This window comes from Peromyscus californicus, unplaced genomic scaffold (genome assembly GCF_007827085.1).
Source record: "Peromyscus californicus insignis strain IS unplaced genomic scaffold, ASM782708v3 Scaffold_23__1_contigs__length_62951481, whole genome shotgun sequence".
Lineage (NCBI taxonomy): Eukaryota > Metazoa > Chordata > Mammalia > Rodentia > Cricetidae > Peromyscus > Peromyscus californicus.
Window position 1 is genome coordinate 50671998 of NW_026294534.1, and position 16086 is coordinate 50688083.

Genomic DNA, 16086 nt, shown 5'->3' on the forward strand with positions numbered 1-16086 from the left:
AGAATCTGCATCGCAAGAGAGGAAACAGATGGACAGGACTGATAATACGCAATTTAAAATTTTTCTACATAGTCAAAGACACCATAAAGAAAAAAGTCTTAGTGAGACTAGCAGAAACATTTGTTTACAGTATGGCAAATGGCTAATTTCTTTATTTCATAAACAGCCTATGTAAACTGATTATATTTTATGTATCATGTGTGAGTGCACACATGCACATCACGTGGCACATGTGTGGATATCAGGGGGAAACTTGTGGAAGTCATTCTCTTCTTCTACCATATAGGTACTTCGGGTCATCGGGGGTGGCAGAAGGTACTTTTCCTTGCTGAGCCAACTCACCAGCCCTAAACTAGCCCGTAGCAGCACAGCCCATGAAAGGCAACCCCCGGCAAAAATGCAAAATGTATACAAAATTAAGAGAAATACACAGAAACTCTGAGTCCACATCTAGGCACCTTTTCTCATAAAGGTAACCAAAAACATTGGACATAATTTCCAAATATGAGTGACATTGTTTTTTCCTCACTTAAATTTTGCCTCTCTGTATGCCTTTCTTCCTTTTCTTCCTTCCCTCCTTCCTTCCTTCCTTCCTTCCTTCCTTCCTTCCTTCCTTCCTTTCACCAAAAACATGGCTTAACAAGACGGTGTGTTTCGGTGAGAAGGCCCCTCAGTGTTGTGTTCTTTTGGTCCCTTTGGCAGGTAAGCATTGGGACCCCCACTTCTTTCCTTCTTTTGTGTTGTCTGTCATGTATGTCTGCCCGTCCCATTAGAAAGGCACATTTTTTTCCCATTTCAGTTCACCTGGCACCTCCACATAAGGACTGGCCTCCCAGGAGGTAGAACCAAGGCTCAGCTCTGATTGCTCTCCCTTGTCCAGAGACACTGTGTGGGCATACAGTCATGGCCTAAAAAACCATGAAGGTCCCCCACTAAGCACAGGATATAAGGGTCCAATACAAATTTTCACCCTGTTGAAAAGATGGGTAATTTTTCACTACCCCCGCCAGTTTCCTGTCAGATATCTCTACGATATCTGATGATGAGAAGACAGTCAGTTTGGGGCCCGAGATAACTGTCAATTTGGGCCCTGAGAAATCTGTCAAGGAGAACATAACTGTCAGTTTGTGCTGTGGGATGTTCTGTATGCTGTGAATTTGTGTTGCTCTGATTGGTTGATAAAATGCTGATTGGCCAGTAGCCAGGCAGGAAGTATAGGTGGGATAAGCAGACAAGAAGAATCCTGGGAAGAGGAAGGCTGAGTCAGGAGACACCAGCCCACCATCCAGGGAGCAGCATGGTATGGCACACAGGTAAAGCCACAGAACACGTGGTGACATATAGATTAACAGAAATGGGTAGTTTAAGTGTAAGAGCTAGTCAGAGTAGTAAGAGTAGTAAGCCTGAGCTAATGGCCGAGCAGTTTTAATTAATATAAACCTCGGTGTGTTTACTTGGGTCTGAGCAGCTGCGGACCAGGTGGGACACAAAAAAACTTCAGCAATAAATGGTGCACAGACATAGGGCAAGAATTTCCACCCAAAACCTGAGAAAGCTTTTAAAAAGGGGTTCTAAAATGGAGCCTAGAGCAGCTTCCTAGTTGTGTCTCTCAGGAAAACTGTGATACAGAGATGCCGTGGCATATAGGTTTAAGCTACAGTATGGCAGGTTCCTGCCACTGTACATAGTGGCATCTGCAAGCCATGCAACACACTGTGTGGTGGATTCAGCTTTTGCTAGTAAAAAAAAAAAAAAAAAAAAAAAAAAAAAAAAAAAAAAAGGTTTCTGGGCTACACGCTGCTTTGATAGAAGCATAGACTCACTCCCAGAGTCAGCAGACACCAGGGCTCCCAGAACTGGTGGTGAATTACCTCCGCCATGCTGAAACACTGAGGTGGGGAGAGTCAGCAGCCAAAGCTGCCATTTCAGTCCTAGTAATGCTGCAGTTTAAAGCAATAGAATAAGACTTTTAAGACTTTAAATGGTTTACAATGTGTATAAAAATGTAGGTAGGCTTGAAAGAGAGAAGAAAATAAATATAGACAGTTATATGAGAAATAGTTTTAAAAAATAAGTCTTTAAAGAGATAGTGAAAGTAATATAAAAAATAAGCCACATAAAGATGGATATCATACAGAGAGTCTGGATTATATTGTCTTTGGAATTTTTAACTGCAGAGAGACATTTGATTGTAAAAGCTGCTGAGTTAAATCAATATGTATATTTTAAAGATACCTTGATTTCAAAATCTATGTCTAAGTATATGCTACTTTGGAAAAGAGGCCCTGCTTTTTTTTCCACAGAAGATGAAAACCTGTGGATTGCTTCCAGACTAATATGGTTTGACCAGCCAAGACCCCCTGAAAGGTCTCTGATGACACCATGGCCCAGATGATCCAACATCCAGAATGGTTTCAAGGCAACTGGCTCAGACAATGCAGCCTCACAGACTACTCCAGTCAGGACTTGACCATAATTCTTAACTTTCTTTGTATCCCCATAAGAATACAGCACCCTCTATCAGCAGGAAGTAGCCTAGAAAACTATGCCCACATTCCCCAAAAATGGATTATAGATGTTTGTCTTTGTTTAGGTTGTTGGTTGCAAATTGATATTGGTCATAGTCAATCTCTTTCTAAAAGAAGAAAGGGGGATATGATACAGAAAAGTAGAATATGGATATGATAGGATAAAAGAGTAGATTACTGAACCTACTTTTATTTTTTTATTTTTTTTTTTTTTTTTGGTTTTTCGAGACAGGGTTTCTCTGTGTAGCTTTGCGCCTTTCCTGGTACTCGCTTTGGAGACCAGGCTGGCCTCGAACTCACAGAAATCCGCCTGCCTCTGCCTCCCGAGTGCTGGGATTAAAGGCGTGCGCCACCACCGCCCGGCCCTGAACCTACTTTTAAAGAGCAACAATTTGTTTGAAATGTTTTACATTGCTATGGATTTTAGTTTATTGATACAAATTTAAAGTTAATTTTGTTATACTGTATGTATATTTCTACTCCTATTTAAGGTATTATGTTTGTGAAGCTCATTTGAAATTGTAATGGATAATTAAGAAATACAGATTAATAATTAGTCAAACTTATAGTCATGTTAAGTTTTCTAGGTATACATAGATATAATTCAATTAGGTAGGTAATCTTCAAACACTTCAAAGACATACAGAATATGACATTTAAAATGTTTTAAAAACTTAGGCTTTCCTGGAGAATGAGACACATCTGCTCCTGGCAGGACCAATTAACTTCAGAAAGGAGGATGGGCATTGAGGACACTCCATATGGAGTTTATCTTATTCTTGGCAAAAATAGCCATTTGGGCAAGAAACTGTTCTTGCCTGGACTGCTTGACAAAATGTTACATCGACTTGACATGCAGGACCTATAGGAAGGTGACCACTGAACTTTGCAAGGCAAAATGACCTTTTAGGTTCCTGCTTTGGAGAGGAGACTACCAGACATTCTACAGGACACAGAGAAAAGTGACTGAGAGACTCTAGGCCTGTGGGCTGAAGATGGATGCCCCAACATTACAGAGGACCTTTGGATGACTATCCAGGCAGGCAGCTGTCTCTGTCATTCTAGATTTTTGGAAGTTGCTTACAATGTTCTTTCTGTTTACTTAGGTAATATTGTATCCTTCTGAGGTCTTTGATGTAGTTGAAGATTAGATAGTTATAGTTCTTATTTTCCTTGGTTATGATAAAAGATAAATTAGATATGAAACTTCAGACTCATAAATATAATATAGAATATTTTCTTTAATTTTGCCAAATACAAATAGACTAGATATTGTAACTGTAATTCTTGCTTGATAACTGTTATATGTAATTTTACTATGTTAAAGTTAAAACCTTACTTTTTGATTAGACAGAAAAGGGGAAGTGCTGTGGGATGTTCTGTATGCTGTGAATATATGTTGTTCTGATTGGTTGATAAATAAAACGCTGATTGGCCAGTAGCCAGGCAGGAAGTATAGGCGGGATAAGCAGACAAGGAGAATTCTGAGAAGAAGAAGGCTGAGTCGGAAGATGCCAGGCTGAAGTCCAGGGAGCAGCATGTAATTGCACACAGGTAAAGCCACAGAACATGTCGTAACATATAGGTTAACAGAAATGGGTAGTTTAAATGTAAGAGCTAGTCAGTAGGAAAGCCTGAGCTAATAGCTGAGCAGTTTTAATTACTATAAGCCTCCTGTGTGTTTACTTGGGTCTGAGCAGCTGCAGACCAGGTGGGACAAGGCAAAACTTCAGCTGCTACAAGTTTGGGCCCCAAGATATCTATCAAGGAGAACATAGCTGTCAGTTTGGGCCCCATGAAATCTGTCAAGGAGAACATAACTGTCAGTTTGCGTCCTGTAAAATCTGTCAAGGTTAATAGGCCCCCCCCCCCAAAATCTGTCAAGGAGAATGTAGCTGTCAGTTTGGGTCCCGCCAAATCTGTCACAGTCAAGGCAACTGTCATTAAGTCACGTGCTGCTACCCCCTCTGCTCCACCACCACCGCTGCCAGCTACTGCTCCACCACAGTATTCTTGCAGCAATCTACCCCAATACCAGCCTGCCTCCGGAGGTGGCTACTCTTCTGTGGTGCCAGATGTCTTACAACACTCACAGCCTGCACCACTGTCAGTCCGTAGGCCCATGGAAGCTTTCCCAGTCAATAAGGGCCTAAACACCTAAGACCAGCCCTGCATTCCCACCCCCACTGCTGATCTCTCCCTCATCAGGAAAGCAGCCAATGAGTCAGGCCCAGACTCCCCCTACTTTCAGCAGATCCTTGCTCAGTGGTCCATGCAGTTACAAACTTATTTTGATTGGTATCATTTGCTTAAAGCTGTGTTGGAGCCTACAGTCTTTCTTAGTTGGAAATCAGCCTATGATGATCAGGCAGAATCCCAGGCCCAGACGAACATCTTACTTAATGTCCAGGTGACCTATGATATGCTCACAGGGCATGGGGTATATGTCCATCCTGTGCACCAGGCACAGATTGGTTTGAATGCCTATTTTCAACAGGTCTCAGACCTGGCCCTCAAGGCCCTACAAGGGGCTCAGCCCGGCCTACAAGCACTAAATGTCTCTGTCAAGGAACATGCACCTGCCCCTGGTGAGATGGAGAGATCCTATCTCCCTCCAATGGCAGCTGCCAGCCCCCCTGCTAACCCATGGGAGAGGGTATGCTTGTGTTTTTCCTCAGAGTGACACTATGCCAATATGGTTCCCAGCAGGAGATGTGTCAATATGTATACTGTTAGATCAGCCTGCTTCCACCAAGGAGAAAATCACCCAGGATGGGTTATACATATATTCCCCTTTCTTGCTCTTATTGCCCCTCTTAAGGCTGAAGACTTGTAGAGCCTTGGTTTTCCTCATTTTGTATGATGCCTTTTGAGATGAGGAACATTAGTTTAGCAGGCCAGGAGCTAGCTAAATATATTAAGGGCCCATGGTCAGCTAAGTTTCTATATTATCCATCACAGCTAACACATGAAATTTTCCAATTAAATCAGACAAGAGCACAGGTTATGGCCTTTGACTCTTTTTTTTTTTTGAAAAGGGTTGGCATTATATAAAGAGGCTGTTAGATTCCCTTCTGGATTTCACTTTTGTTTTGATTGGAGGGGTGGTGCTTTTGATCTTGCTCCTTTTTTAAGTGTGTTCTACAGCACATCCAACAATAACAGGTGGCCACTAAGGCTACTCTATAGGTATTAATGGCTCTTAGACATCCAACTCATAGCCCTCCACAGGAGGTTATGCATGCCTGGCTTTCTGAACTTCAAAAGGCTACTTAATGCCTGACCCTCCCCACCCTGGGTGACTCCCTTATGGATGGATGCTCTTCGAGGGCTGGTAGTCAAAGACGGGTAAGAGCTTGTTTGGCAAGCCAACCTAAGACAGGCACAGTCCAGTTGCTGAGCCCCCCTGAGGTGGGGTCAACAAGGCCATAGCAAAGAACTCCGACTCCCACTGAGTGCCCATGTAATAAAATTAAAGGGTGGATATGTAGTAGGACAGGCCCATAGTGTTAAGGAAATTGGCTCAGACCAGTTGCCAAGGCATGCACATAGCATACTCCTTAAAAGAGCCAACCTGGAGTCTGCCTGAAGGCCTAGCAACAGGAGCTGTCAGAGTTCCTGGTCACTGTCAGAGATCCTGATTGTGCCTAGTCTGCCTGAGAACCTAGCAACAGTCACTGTCAGTGTTCCTGATCGATGTTAGAGTTCCTGATTGTGCCCAGCCAATGAGCGATGACCACACAGACTGGGTGCTGGGAGGAGGGTAAATAAGGTCTTCCCTATTATTGAATACATGAGTTCGTTATTTGCTTTCAAAGGACTCCTGGTGTCTGTGTTATTGACATAGTGCCTTCTCACCCCTCCCCCGAGAGAGCTGTTAGAATCCAAGCAACACATCTATATCATGGGAATATTTTGCAAGTATATTTGTGTGTGGCACATGTGTTTGAATCTATGGGCACACGTACAAGGGGTGTACATGTTCACATGTGTGCATATGGAGGCATGAAGTTGACATTATCTTCCTCAATTGCCCTCTGCTTTATCAAGGCAGGGTCTTTCACTGGTTATGGACTTCACTGGTTCTGGCCAATTTAGCTAGCCAGAATGTCCAATGAATCTCCTGTCTTTGCTTCCTGAATGCCTGGGGTACAGGCATCCAACAAGCCTATCCAATCTTTTTACATGGGTTCTAGAGATCTGAACTCCAGTCCTCATGTTCATAGAAAGCTCTTTATCCCCTTAGGCACCTCCTCAGTCTGCTGATCATGGGATCCTTATATTGACAGGAATTTGGTGTTCTCTAGGGAGATGTTCAGGATCTACTGTTAAATTATTTATCCAAGTTGTATATAATATGTGTACAATATATCATAAAATGTGTATACCATATTTTAATGGTACACACTTTAAAAGATTAGGACTACCATGCATACATACATGAGTATTCTTCATAAGTAGAAGTGTAAGTGAGTTCAGAAACTATTCATATTGTTTGTGCACAGAAGTGAGCACTGAGGATGGAGGTTGAAACCTTTATTTTTGCACACTTAAGACTACTAGATTGTTCCCAGGAGCAAAACTACTTTTGTTTAAAAGGAATATCCAATGGAATTCTTAAGAATCAAAAATATTTATGCTATAAAAATGAAACATTAACTAGTACAGGCATATATAAACCAAAAAGGGAAACCACCAGATATTGGTGAGGGTGGGGGGGGAGGGTAATTAGTTACCTAGATGTTCAGCAGGTCTGGGAAGCTTAGTTGTTTGCCAAATGGTCTATAGTATTTGGGCACACAAGAATTTCATAGCAGGAGACAGCTGAAATATTAAAAACTGGGTAACACCAAATATTTCATAGTAAATGGCTTGCCTTTTGACAGACCCTTGGCCAGTCAAAGTATAGCTTTAATACACAGCTGAATCTCTATAATCTTTCAGCCTGAAAGAGGCAACCCCTGTGAGAGGGTTGTTTGACAACCAGGGGTTATGACCCATATATTGAGAACCATTGTTCTAAAGAATTATCTTCAGACATATCTGACCAGTCATTCTTCATGCAGGCATTAAAAATGAATTTGCTTAGATTAGCAGTTGGCACTGTCTCCCTGTCACTTTGCTAGACAGTGTTGTGTGGGTAGAACTGGAATTGTACTTTAGACAGCAAAATTCCTGCTAGCTGAGAGAGAGAGAGAGAGAGAGAGAGAGAGAGAGAGAGAGAGAGAGAGAGAGAGAGAGAGAGAGAGAGAGGAAAAATAGTCTTTTGTAGCTGCATGAAAATTGAAGCGCTGAATGCCAACATTTATTTTTCTAGTGTACTAGCTTGGGTGGTCACCATCTGGCAAAGAAGCCCCAAATCTATTCTTTTCCAAGTTAGAAATAATTACAAACTCCTGAACCTATTAAAGTTGTCCTGAGTGTGTAGGGTGGGGAAGGATGGGAAAAAACGGAAAGAGGAAGTAGGTTTCTTTGATCTAAATCATCTGACCTCAGATCTCTGGCAGTCTGTCCAGTCTCTCCACTCTATCTGCATACAACACACAACAAGCTCAACATACAGCAACTGTGGTAATATACAAAGACACAATCTTCTTCCTGTTCAAGTATGGACTTTCTAGCAGTTCCAGATTATCCTAGGAGGTACTAAGTACTGAGTAAAGCTACTCAGGATGACACTCAGTGTGTTCTCACTTGTTTCTGAAAGGTTTTTAGTCTATTGTACACCACCAGTCCCTTCAGTACAAAACTTAAACACACAGTAGATGTAAAGGTGCAGAAAACTGTATCATTGATTTGTATTTTAAAAATTAAAGACAAAAATGATTCCTTTTATTAACTGCACAAAGTAACTTAAAGACATGTTATTATTATTATTATTATTTGTTTTGTTTTTGAGACAGGGTTTCTCTGTGTAGTTTTGGTGCCTGTCCTGGATTTCCCTCTGTAGACCAGGCTTGCCTTGAACTTACTGAGATCCTCCTGCCTCTGCCTCCAAAGTGTTGGATTTAAGGCATGGGCCACTGCTGCCCGGCTCAAAATAACTTTTTAAAGGCTTTGTACTTAAAATTATTTGTGTATATATGGCATCCTCAGTTAAGTAATGAGCACTCAAATTAAAGTGCCGTATCTGTGTACCGTGTGTGGGAAAGTTATGAATATGCTTTATTCAGTCTGAGATTCCTGCGCGAACTTCCCGCCTTCACTCAGCCCACTTCTTTCCAGTTTTACATTCTTCTTCCCACGCTCATCTCTCACACCCTCCTTCTGTATCACAGACTCCCTCCCTTCTTGGAGGGGCAACCCTGAAGCTCCGGCCCTCCCCCTCCGCCCCGCCCCCTGTCCGCACCTCCCTGCTAGCATCATTGCAGCCTTCTCAAGTCTCGGGGTAGCCTTGTCCTGGAGGCCCTAGCACTCTCCGATGGCCCCGCCCCTTCCCGATGTCCCGCCCGAGTTCCTTCGCTCCTCCCCGATCCCGCCCTACCCCTGCCACGCCCAATTCGATTCGCCACGCCCCCAATCCTTCCTTCCTAGCTTGCACCTACCCTCTCGCTCCGCCCTCTGCCCCGGCTCCTCTCTCTAGGCCCGCCCCTTTGACCCCGCCCCCTAGCTCCTCCACGGCGGCTGGCCCGATCCCACTCGCTTGCCCACTCCGTAACCCCGCCCTTCCCCGAGACCCCGCCCCTACCATCCCCGCTAGTTCCGCCCCGCCCTGCAGGTACCGCCCCGTTCTTAGTCCGGCTAGCCCCGCCCCACCGCGCCTCCCGGCTCCTCCCCTGCAGCGCCGCTCCAAGGCGGCTCCTGCGCGCTGACGTCACACGCCGGCGACAGTGACGCGCGGGCGGCTCCGCTCTCCACAGCGTTAGCCCCAGGGTTTTGGGGCGGCAACGTGCGGAGTCCTTACCTTGAGCCGGTGCGGTTGCCCGCAGCAGCCGGGAATCCATGGTCACTGTGGCGAGGCGGGAGGACGCGGGCGGCAGGTAGCCTCCCAGTCCCGCACGCTGCGGCTCCGCGCCTGGCCGAGCCACCTCGACCCGGGAAGTTGGGGGCGGTACCCGGCACTCCCCCTGTGCCGCCGCCGCCGCCGCCGCGGTTTCCAAGGGGTCAGAAACCGCTGTGTTTGTTTCGTCCGCGTAGCCAGGACCCGTGGCCCGGGCGCTGTGCCTGGCCCGCCTGACGCGTCAGTCAGAGACCCGTGCCAGGTGTAGGAGTCGCAGTCTGGGCTGCCAGCGGCTGCTGGGGAAGACAGACCTGTTTTCTCTTCCAGCAAGTCATTTTCAAAATGCACCGTGCTGCCCCTGTCTTCTTAAGTCCCCTAGGAAGACACTGCCGCATCTAGACCGGTGCTTATGGTCGCCACTGTTATTCTGACTCAATTCTCGTGTCATTGAGGTGAGTGGCTCGTGGCGGGGAGCAGTGATAGGCAGACTGGTGAACTCACGGGGAGCGAGGAGACCTGGAGGGGTGCTCAGTGGAGGGCATGGATGATGCTCACCCAAGTGTTTGCACGTGAAGCACCTTCATCTCATTAACATGTTAACGGGGAGGGGCCTGTGTGTTGCACAAAGCAGTTCTTGGATATCATAAAAATGACAAAGCAATCACAGTGGGTGATAAGCAGTTATTTAAATAGATTAGATGCCTTTGATCTTACCTATATATTTTAATGAGAAAATGAATAACAGCTGATTACCCTAAAACAATGTATCGCTCCTCTTTTCATGATTTGACACAGTTTCCGTGTGTAAAGTATTAAAAGTTTTACTACTTTAATAATTCAATGTAACTTTGGGGAGGGGTCCTGGGGATTGGATACAGGACTTTATTTTTGTTAGGCTGGTGAGCTGCCAACTGCGTTATATACCCCGGGCAATTTTTTAGTCTCTCCTGTAAGATCTCCGAGAAGCAGAAATATTTTTATTGCTACATAAATCACATCGGAAATGTTTGTGAAGGCTTAAAAGCCCTACTCTGTCTAATCTTTAGTGATGGGCTTTTCTTACAATTCAGCAAGTAGAGATGATGGGCCACAGCCAAACACAAAGAGTAGTTACTTGTTTCTAGTTTCAAGGATCTAGATGTCTACATTTAAAATGGTCTCTTCTCGTGAAACCTGAGTAATCTATTTTCTGGAAAAACTGGTTTTTACACAGAAAAAAGTCTGTTAGAAATCTGATAAAGGCTGTGGAACTTAACCACAGAAGTTCTTTTGAGGTCATATTAATAATACATTGACATTGTATTCCAAGTAGGTTTTACACTCTATTCTGTTTTCTTTTTTAAATCATGGACATGATAGCTTTTCATGCATATAAAGTTTTTCTTTGTATGTTGGTAGTTTCTACTACAAACTCCTTGGATATTGTCTGGATATATTTACCGAGGAGAAAACACATACTGTGGAAAAAAAAAATAGTAGCAATCCCCAATTTTGCTTTCTAATTTATTCTCAGTAATGACAAATAGAGAATTTTCCTCTCGGAGAAGGTACATTCACCCTTTTCTACAGTTCAGGTTGTTTCTGTTGTTTTGGAAGAACCGCGTGTACGGATTTTGCCTGCAGGCAGAACCAGACAATTCCTTGACATCTGTTGTCATCTATTCCTAATGTTTCCTTCCCTCTGGAATAACCTGTCTATCAACTATCTGAAACAGGTAATGCTTAATGCCTGTCAGTGTGTGTTTGGTCTGATTGATGCAGTACTCTCAATCCATGTACTCTGACAGTTTTCATATGCGGTTCATAGTATTGTGTCACACATAGTTTATTTGTAATAGTTCTTAGAAAAATGGGAAGGAAGATACCTAATTTGACTAGAGTTGAAGTATATTTTTCTGGAGCATCATTGACGTACTTAAGAAACAACATGATATTGTAGCAAAACTTTAAATGTTAAGGTGAAAAGTTTGAAAATGGGGAATTGTTCAAGATCCCCGCCCCCCCCCCCCCCCCCCCCCCCCCCCCCCCCCCCCTAGTGCTCAGGATCGGTCCCAGGGCCTGGTGCATAATAGTCAGGTGCTTCTGCAATCAAGCTATATGCTCATTCCTGTTCAGATATTTGATTCGGGCCAGCAAGATGGACCAGCAGGTAAAGGCCCTTGCCACCAAGCCTGAGGACCTTAGTTCAATCTCCATGACCTACCTATATGTGGAAGAAAAGAGCCAACCCCCACAAGTTATCTTCTTAGTGTACACACACACACACACACACACACACACACACACACACACACACACACACGTACGTTCTCTCTCCCTCTCCTTCCCTCTCTCCCCCTTCCCTCTCTCTCCTCTCTTTCTCTCAATACATACATTTAAAAATTAAAGGAGGTGAAATTGATCTGCTCAGTATTCTTCCTACTTGTATCGGTATACACGGCTGATTAAATTTAATTTTGTTGTTTTGACTAGCTAATAAATTCTTATGGTTCAAAATTCAGACAATACAAAAGATTGAAGAATTCTCAACTGTTCGTTTCCCTTCTTTGGAAGCAATATTACTAGTTTTGTGTGTGTGTGTGTCCTTACAAAATTACTTCTTATATAAACACTTCTGTGTGTGCATACATACATATGTATATAAATAAATGTAAACATGAATATATACATATTTATTTCCTTTTGCCACACAAATAGTGTTTGTTAGTGTACAGATCTAGACATATCTTGGAAAAGGGACTCTCAATTGAAAGATTGCCTCAGTCAGATTGCCCTGTGGACATGTATGTGAACATTTTCTTGATTAATGATTGGTGTGGGATAATGCAGCCTGCTGTGGGTAGTGCCACCCTTAGGCAGTTGGTCCTGGGTTGTGTAAGACAGCCAGCTGATTCAGGTGGTATATTTTATTATTATATTTTCTTTCATTTCATATGAAATTGTTTAATAGTATAATAAATTAGTTGTAAAGTCTCACGGCTATGAAGTAGGTAGCTTATGTTTTCCTTCTGATGTACATTTCAGAGAAGGAGGGCTTGCATATCTTCTGAAACTTATTAACCATGAACCTTGATTGCTCAGAAAGGTATGTGTTTATCGTTGTTTGATGGCAATTGGAATTCTCTCTCTTCACCTTTCTTCTTACCAAGGGCAGTAGATTTGGCTTTACTGAATTAGGACCACAGTGCTCAGGATATGGATGGCAGTAGAATGAAATTCTAGGGACATTAATAGGTATAGATGTAATTCTGAACAGTTTTGTTAAATAAGAAACACAGAGCCAAATGCAGAGTTAAAAGCCCAGAGATCAGAGAGCAGTAGCCAAAAGCCGAGACAACCTTCTTACCACCCGCTGCCATCCTCCCCCTGAGAAAGAGACCTTCTTCCTGTGTGTCTTTTTATTGACTTTCTGTTCTGCCTTCTCATTGGTTGTAAACCCAACCACATGACCTCCAAGTCTCTATGGTTGGTATTGAGATTAAAGGCGTGTGTCTCCATGCTGGTGGTGTCCTTGAACACACAGAGATCTGCCTGTCATGTGATTGGGATTAAGGGTGTGTGCTACCACTGCCAGACATCTGCTATGGCTTGTTATTAGCTCTGACCCCCAGGCACTTTTATTTATTAACATACAAATAAAATCACATTTCAGCACAAATAAAATATCACCATAAATAGGTTCTGCCGTCTTGCTATTGTTGTACCCAGAGTCCCCCAAAGACCACCAAGAGACCAAATCTGATGCAGAAGCAGAGTCTTTTTACTGTTGCGAGTTAATTCGGGCCTCTCTGTCCGTCTAATGTAGCAGTAGAGTAGGAGAGACCCCAGTAGCAATGGGCAGGGTTTTTATATGGGGTAAAGCACGGGGGAGGGTCTACAGACTACATAGGAACAGACTCAGGATTGGTTTATTCAAGTGGCAATCATGTTAGTAACTTTTAATTGCCTAGGGTTAGTTGGGGGTTACAGTCTTACATTTTTGGGCAGGCCTGGACAAGTCCCAGGTTTTGTCCTTGAGCAGGTAGGTATGGAGGGTAGCTGGCCTAGCATGTACTGACTGTGAGGGCTGGCTCAGTGGCCAAGGCTCGGTGTGTCCTATCTCCCTGTTCCTTCTGGCAGGGGCATCACTGATTGTCTTTTCTTCATGGCCCTCCTAGAAACTGCTTGCTCAAGGTTCAGGAAACTGAAATTGAGGCCTGATCTCTCAGAGAAGACTGAGCAGCCTGTTAGGGCATCTGCTTGGTCCTTTTAGTATAGTCCCTAGAAAGGACCTGGCAATTAAATTTGGAGGAGGAGCCATGTGGGAGCCCGTTTTCAGGTTCCTCGTGGCTTTACCTAGCAGGTCCTCATAGAGAGGATGATTAGGACCACGGGCCTGAGTGCAGGTGTCTGAGATGGTCTGCACTTGACTGTGCTGGGGGGGGGGGGGGGTCTTTTGCTCCACCGCTTGGCGTCTCTATAAAAACCCTGGGCAGAGACAGGGCCCTTTGGAAAAGGTTCCAGGCTTTCTGGAGGCTATCCTTTATTTTCTGTTTATCTCCACAATCTAAATCCTTCTATCTAATATTTCCTGCTTTTCTCACTCAAGAAAACTCTGGGGGACTGTGGGGTTGGTGGGTAAACGCCCCACAGAGCCAAACTGACAAATTTCACTTTTTCCTCTTGGCAAAAAGTCACAAAACAATGACGTTATCAAATAACCTCATTATGTAGTTATTATTTAATGTAATTTTATTTCATGGAATTGAGTCTCCTAAGGTGAATTTATCATGATTTGCTCTCTAAGTGGTGTAGTAATATGATACATTGAGCTTCCGTGTAGATAACATTAAATTGTGGCTGGCTCCCAGATACCCATTACCCTATGCTGTTGCGTCGATGTAGACCATGTTTGGAATGACTTTTCCTTTCTACCTCACTGTTGATGGTTGGAGTTTTATGATAATGTTTTAATTCTTATTCCTCTTAAGGTTGCTGAAAGCGTTATCATTATAGAAATTGAAATGGGAGCTGATTATTAGGTTTTTTTAAAAGTTGCGGAAGGTTCTTTTCACAAAATTTCATTGGCTATAATTATCAATTTTATTACAGGCTGAATTTGAACATTTATAGTTTTCAGAACTATAATATGAATTCAGTAATTTAAGAAAATTGAATCTTTTTAGAAAAATTAAAAAATTTAGTATTGGTGGATGAGATGAAAATAGCAGTTTATTAATATGGTGAACTGTGGCAGAAATGTTAAGTTTCCTGAAAGCTCACTTCCTAGAAGGGAATCATACATTGGAAACATGGTTGCTATGAATGGGAACAAAGAGCGACTTGGCTGGATAAAGCATTAGTGTCTGATTAAAACAGTGAATTTGTGTATGTCTACAGAAGAGGAGTCGTGCCCCAGCTGTGCTTTTATGGCTTTCACGGCTTTCACATTGCTTCCTTCCTTAAGATTTCATTACCTAGTGTATTTTTTTCTGGCTTATCTAAAATTACAGTTGTTAAAGGTACTGTCTTAGTCACGGTTCTCTAGAGAAACAGCTAATAGAGTGGGTCTGTATATATCAAAGGGGGATTTATTAGAGTGACTTACAGACCGTGGTCTGGCTAGTCTAACAGTGGCTGTCACCCGATGGAAAGGCAAAGAATCTGGTAGTTGATCTGAACACAAGGCTGGTTTTCAGTCCTGAAGAAGTAGGTTCTAAAGCCAGTGAAGGAGTGCTTCAGCAGCAGGACAGATGAACTTGCCAGCAAGAGTGAAGGCAAGCAGGCAAAGAGCAAAAGCTCCTGTCTTCCACATCCTTTATGTGGACTGTCACCAAAAGGTGTAGCCCAGATTTTAGGATGGGTCTTCTGATAAGCACAGAATTTTACCTCGAATTGCTGAATTGTTGAAACAACTTTGAGAAATTGTGTCTTACTAAGCTTATATTCATATTAAAGTAATAAAATAATGCTACTAATTCATGTAGAAAAAAGATTGCCTTTATGTGCCTGTGTTGTAAATAGGTTCAGTATTAGATGTTTCAAAGCATTCTAATAAAATTGAAACATCACTATTTCTTGTTTGTTTTGTTGTAAGTGTAAAATTTATCTGACTTTCAGTCAAGATGTTATATATCTTCCCCCCCACCCCCCCACCCCCGAAACAGGGTTTCTCTGGGTAGCTTTGCGCCTCTCCTGCATCTCACTCTGTAGAACAGGCTGGCCTCAAACAGAGATCTGCCTGGCTTGCCTCCCAAGTGCTGGGATTAAAGGCGGGCATCACCACAGCCCGGCTTAGATATCTTTTTGTTAAGACTTGCTTAATCTCTGTTAACTTTCTTTGTGTTTAGCTAACCTATAAAAATGCCTTAAGAAAGAACCATGGAGAAGTATGTTAGACTACAGAAGATTGGAGAAGGCTCATTTGGAAAAGCTGTTCTTGTTAAATCCACAGAGGACAGCAGGCATTATGTTATCAAGGAAATTAACATCTCAAGGGTAAGTATATTTTTACTTCAGTTGCACAAGTAATAATTTGGTTACCATAGGACTTTTTATTAGAGAAATGCATAACCTAATGAGAAAGTGCTATAATCCCACCAAGGACCACCAATTTCAGAGGAATCTGAGTGTCCATTC

The 16086-nt window shown here is 43.1% G+C and overlaps 1 protein-coding gene across 7 annotated transcripts in view; it reads left to right on the top strand.

Annotated features, from left to right (window-relative positions):
• The first annotated feature begins 9340 nt into the window (after nucleotides 1-9340).
• Nucleotides 9341-16086, top strand: part of Nek1 (NIMA related kinase 1) — a 131761-nt gene continuing 125015 nt past the window's right edge. For 2 of the 7 annotated variants that reach the window (XM_052752338.1, XM_052752341.1), the window contains exons 1-2: nucleotides 9343-9920; nucleotides 15798-15945. In XM_052752338.1, coding sequence (XP_052608298.1) covers nucleotides 15829-15945 — 117 coding nt within the window. In that variant the 5' untranslated portion in view covers nucleotides 9343-9920; nucleotides 15798-15828. Of the gene's footprint in view, nucleotides 9921-11037; nucleotides 11184-12492; nucleotides 12554-15797; nucleotides 15946-16086 lie in introns of all 7 variants that reach the window. The other 5 variants (XM_052752342.1, XM_052752343.1, XM_052752340.1 and 2 more) reach the window with 4 other exon arrangements.